Here is a 6,000-nt window from a genome sequence, read left to right on the forward strand (position 1 = left end):
AATTTCCTTAATCAAAAGCCATTGTTTCTTAAATAACGAATCCTTTTGTTACATAATTAATGATAACTTTAACGAAATGTTAAACTGAATTTTATAAATAATCAATGATTTTTTTTTGTTACATTATTTTCAGAACAAAACATATAAAAATTAGATTTTAATTATTTGAAATCATCATGAAATTATAATTTTAATGAAATTCATAAAAAAAAATTGGATTAAAATTTTGCATTGTGCAAAAAAACGAAATTGTTCTAATAAAAAGTTATTGATGAAGCAATTTATATAAAATAATTAAATTTTCCAAAGTAAACACAAATTTTTACTTGAAATTCATAAAAATCTATATTATATGTTGAGTACAGGAAAAGTTTAAAAATTGGTTCAAAACTTTTCAAAAAAAAATGTTATTTACTTAAATAATATACACAATATTTGAATTATTGAAATCACAAACAAATTATTAATTAAAATTTTGAGAATTTTGAAATATTTATCTAAAAAGAAAATGAAAAAGAAAATCGTAGATTTTGCAAAAATTGTTAAAATCAATAGATTATGCTAAATCGACTTTTCCTCTAAGATTATTGTAATTATATTAATTGAGACTTTAAACAGTATTTTTTCAAAACAATTGTAAGATTTAATGCATATAAAAATTGATAGTAAATAACGAAAAAAACTACTCAACTATTCTACTTATAATAATAATAAAAAACGTATTAGAAATGTAATTGCATCATAATTGATTGGTATATTATAAATTACAAATAATTACGTAAATTGGAGCGGATTTTGTAGAGGAAACAAGGAAGCATTGTTCGCACGTAAACAAAGCCCGCACTCGCGTTGAACACGGATCGTTTCGAATATTGCGAATTACGTAATTGCAGATTCGTTAAACCGCAAATGGAATTGACGGCTATGGAAACCAGGATAAAAGCCGCAACATCTACACAAATGCTCACCGAAAAAGAAAGAAAAAAAAACAATTCCAACGTACTGTCCTTCCAAAATATAAAAGACAATGGAATTATTTTCATCAATTTGCGTACGCGTCTTCGATCGTTTCACAATGGAATTTAATAGGGTGTAACGTGAATTTCAGAATGATTAATTCGTGCATTCCAAAGTTGGAAACGCTACGTGACAGCAGGTGAATAAATATTCGCATTACGAAACGACACGATGAGAATTGACGTAGAAAACAACGTTATTTTCTTCTTTTGTTTATCTTCTTTTATTTTATTTAAATCCGTACAGATTCGTTTCCGGTTTGGCGCGAAATCAATGCGCGTTTTCTCATTCCCCGATAAATATTTGACGTTCGTCTCTGATTCTCTGTCTGTGTGTGTCTTCATGCGTGGTATTGAAACATCTTCCGGCGAATGGTCTTTGTTTAGTTCCATCCAGATATCGCCCGCAAAATAACCAAACAGACCCACGGCAATCGTTTTTTTTTCTTCGTCAAACAAAATGGAAATGTATAATAGGCATACCAATGTGCACACACAGAAAAAAAATTGTTTCGCAAACAAGTCGATCAATCATTTGTTACGTGCGAAATTTCACAATTTTTTTTTGCACTCGGAAACGATTTTTGTACACACTCTCACGTCAACGAATAATCAAACTACTGCAAGTTTATTTATAGAATGTAATTGTTGTTACATGTACATTATGATATATTTTTCAATAACGAGTTACCTTCTTTCAAACCTAATTTTATATAATCATTTTAACTAGAATAACTTTAAATGTTTTCTATTTAAATCTTTGAGTAATGACTCAATACATTTTCAAATCGATTTAATTAAGAAACAGAAAAAAAATGAACTTTCCATTTTTCTTGGAAAAATCAGATTTTCTTGTTAATAAAAGACATAATCAACTTTTCAGTGTTGTGTTATATACGAAATATTTTGTACTTTAAATGTTTGTCAGTTTTTTCTAATTATAATTAAATTTATTTACTTTTTTTTCATATTTACTTGAAAATTTGAAATATTTCCATGAATTCCCACATTTCACAATAATAATAATCTTTATTAGTTACAATGCAACCAGAGAGGTATCGACCTAAGGCTTTCTGCTCAGAGATACAAAAAACCTAAATTGTCACAATAAGTCATATAAAAAAAGTAAGACATGTAAATATAAAAAAAAATGAAATTATAAATTAAGCCAAATAAAAGTAAATCTTCTCAAAATTAAACAAATAATAATATATTCTGAAGCATCATTCGGCTGAAGAATGATAAAATTCGACCGGGGCACTGACTATCCACTCTTCATGATGAAAGAACCGGCCGTTCCCTGATTCACATCCGTAGGAGACTTCCGCTCCCGGTCATCCACATCGAACATTAGAACATGAACATGATGTCCCAAAAAGTTGTCTATAAATCGTCTTTTCAAACGCTGCAGCAACTCTGCGCAATTTTCTGCATTCTTTGGCGAGTTTAATTTATTAATCTACATGTTAACTATGGGGTCATGTATTGTTATTGGCCTGTGAATTCTGTTGTCCTGAAGGTCTTTAGGTAGATCACACGTCCTTTTATTAAGTGGCCTTACTTTGATGTTAGGTATACCCGGTATGGGTTTTGTTGGCCTCTTCGGACATTTGGAAGACCATGCAGCATGACCCTCCGAGTTGCATGCCATACATGCATTTTTGCTGTGGCAAAGTGCATCGGTTTGTCGGTTGTTCGCCCTATCATTTGGAGCACTTGGTCTAGCTCGGACATCCGTCCGTTGCGTGAGTGAATTGTTGATACCTGGCGCAAGGCAACATGAAACAATCAATGTAAATTTTAAATAAACATTATTTATTTAATTAATTTGCATTTACATATTTATAAAAAAAAGTTACATGAAAATAGTAACAAATAGTAATAGACAAACAAAATAAAATTCTTAAATTGGAACAAACAAAAATTAATTGAAAACTTTCCCCCTTCAGGTTTTGGAAAATGATGTTGCTTCATGTTTGATATAATTACTTTAAAATTGGGACTTTTTGATGTAAGAGCAATTTGAATACAGTCTTCGGCGTTTAATCGATTTCTGTTTTTCGTTTTTTTATGTTCATTAGAGTGGAAAAGCCTTGTTCACAAAGGTAGGTTGTTGCAAGGATTTCTTAACCCTGGGACACGACAGTTCATTAGAGTGGAAAAGCCTTGTTCACAAAATTAAGTTGTTGCAAATGGCAGCAATTTTTTTACCGCATCCTCATGTGCAATTTTTATTCGAAGACATACACCTAGATTCTAATGGCAGCAATTCTTTTACCGCCTCCTCATGTGCAATTATGAAAGCCAAGCAACTAAAAATATGACAGAGTTGTAATGTAAGAGCAATTTTGAAAACCTTTGCAGCCTTTGACAACCAAAAAGACGACAGATTTGCTTTGGTCTCAAATTGAATACAGTATTGGATGTTACATCAAAAAGTCCCAATTTTAAAGTAATTAGTTCAAGAATTGCCTCTGCCAAACCTGGAGGTTCTTCTGGTTGTTAGTAATTTCACATTTAAAAGGATCTACAAACCAATTCACAGTTTGTACATCAAGATCTGAAAAGTTTGGTAAGAGGAAATTAGAAAAAAAAAATTTCCCTATTACCCAAAAAAAAATCATTTTTACCCCATTTTGGGTAATTTATCCCAGTTCCCCGACCGCTGATATAGAACAAGCCCTCATGTAACAGTCTCTGGAAGGACGACGCGCATCCGGTAATGTTGCGCATCTTGTAGGTTAGTTGTCCCGTCGCCCTGGATAAGATCCTTTTGCAGAACCTGTATTCCACCGCAGACGACTTGAGATGCTCGCTAATTTCAGCGTCGGTAATGTCCAGGTCCATCCTTGTGAGGACACAAGACAGCGACGCGTTGTGGCCGTGTTTTTTTGGCTCCTTCGCTCTCGACGTAGGACAAGATGTGGCCACAATCCCGCATATCGGTCATATACGCAACGACTACCGCTTTACGGTTTTCTGACTTCAAAATGAATAATTTCCTTTCCCTTGCCAGCCCCCCCTCGACCACAATTTAGATAGTTGTGATCTCATTTTGGCCTCGCGCACGTTTGTCTTGAAAACTACTGTGTTTTTCTTTAATTTCTCTATTTTTCTCTATTTTAATAATAACCATATTTTTTTGCATATTTTGCATTGAAATCTCTACAGCTTTCCTCAAAATACAATAAAATTTAAATTTATTTACATTTATTCCATATTTTCTTGAGAAACTGACAAAGTTCCATATAATACATTTTCATATTTCTTATTTCTTTTCTATGAAAAAGAACGTATTTCTTCTTTACTTTTTCTTTTAATAAAAATTTACATTTTCACACATTTTCTTACAAAAAGTCACTGGTTTTCTTTTTCTCATTATTTACCAAAAATGTAATACATATAAATCTTTCAATAATTTCTTGAAACAATGCAAAATTTAAATATTCTTACACTTTTCACATATTCACTTCAATATATAATAAATAATTTCCCGCAAAAACCGAGAAGATTCCATGTTTTATATAAATTCCCATATTTCCATACTTATATACATTTTTTTTCATATTAGCATTCTTTCGTAGAGAATCAGACATTTTCGGAGCATCCGAACGTTAGCAAAACAAATATTTTAAATTCCTAAGTATTTCTTATAGAAATACACCAATACCTCGCATAGTACGGCCGTTTATTTTCAAACAGTTTTAAAATTCTCAATTAATCCTGTTTCAAATGTGCGGAATATTGATAAAAATGATTGAAATAATGTAAGTGCATTGAAAATGTAGAGAAACCTTCAATATTTGACGAACTTATATAGCTTGTAACACTTTACTTTAACAACATTTTGTTCGCTTAATAATTTGGAAATAATCCCTAAGTAAATACTGAATAAAACATTGCGCAATTTAATCAATCTTCGTGGCTGTTTTGGGTCCATAAATACTGGTAGAATCATGATAAAAAATAAATTTCTTACATAATGTTCTATTTCAGAAAACGGACAGACCGCCGAGCGTCGGACAAATCTCTTTCGTATCGGAAAACTCTTCGACAAAGGGATACCACAGACCCAGTTTCCACAGCGAGCCAGGACCTTGCTCGGATAGAATGGAGGACATCTGCAAGGCCACCAGACACAAATCTGAAGCGTCAGTTCCAACGGAACCGTTATAGGGTTTTGCCTTGTCGCCTAGGTGCGACATCAAAATAGGTGCATCAATCAACGATACGGTCGTGCTCTACACGAAGAGGGACGAACTGATGAAGTCGAGGAACATATAACACCCGGTATTACAACTTAACGCTAACAAAGAATATCTCTGCTGAAGTGTATGTATATATAGGGTAAATATTTTACTATATTTGAATTTGTAATATCATCATTCAATATAATCTATACTTTAAGAGATTTATAACGATTAGCAGTAAACATACTTTATCACTGTTTTCGATGATCCTTCGAAAGATCCAATAAATATTATATTATAAAAAAAACAATTATTTTACTTTATTCCCAATCTCACCTATATTTCTTTGCTAATAAATTTAATTTCTTAATTAATTAATTATTTATTTATTTTAAATTACATTTATTAATCTAATTTAAACTTACAAATATTACATTATTATATTTATAAATAAAGAAAATTTCATATCTAAAGGTTGTCCCAAAAATAACTGACATTTTAAATTTGCCGCCATTCTTTTTGCAGTAAAACCAAAGTGGAGATTTTTATATGCTGTCATTAGTAAACATTGAGGTTAAGTTATGAAAAATACACGATCGAACAATGCATAGAAATTGTAAAAAATCACTTATCAAATCCAATTTCTAGAACCTCTATTTCATTTCATTTCTTAATTAATTACTTTTTTTATGAATCTAATTTAAACTTGATCCTAAATAGTGTATTANCAATTAATTATTTTTTTAATGATGAACTAAGGACATTTTTATTAGTAATTTTATACATCCAATTAT

The 6,000-nt window shown here is 31.1% G+C and overlaps 1 protein-coding gene across 1 annotated transcript in view; it reads left to right on the plus strand.

The window, feature by feature from the left end:
• The window catches only part of LOC108569708 (cephalotocin receptor 2-like), a 28,341-nt gene extending 23,013 nt beyond the window's left edge, over nt 1-5,328 (plus strand). Inside the window, exon 5 of the mRNA XM_017931367.1 lies at nt 5,013-5,328. Coding sequence (XP_017786856.1) covers nt 5,013-5,192 — 180 coding nt within the window. The 3' untranslated portion in view covers nt 5,193-5,328. The remainder of the gene's footprint in view (nt 1-5,012) is intronic.
• Nucleotides 5,329-6,000: the final 672 nt, after the last annotated feature.

Source organism: Nicrophorus vespilloides, unplaced genomic scaffold, assembly GCF_001412225.1.
Source record: "Nicrophorus vespilloides isolate i.1.1-1 unplaced genomic scaffold, Nicve_v1.0, whole genome shotgun sequence".
NCBI lineage: Eukaryota > Metazoa > Arthropoda > Insecta > Coleoptera > Silphidae > Nicrophorus > Nicrophorus vespilloides.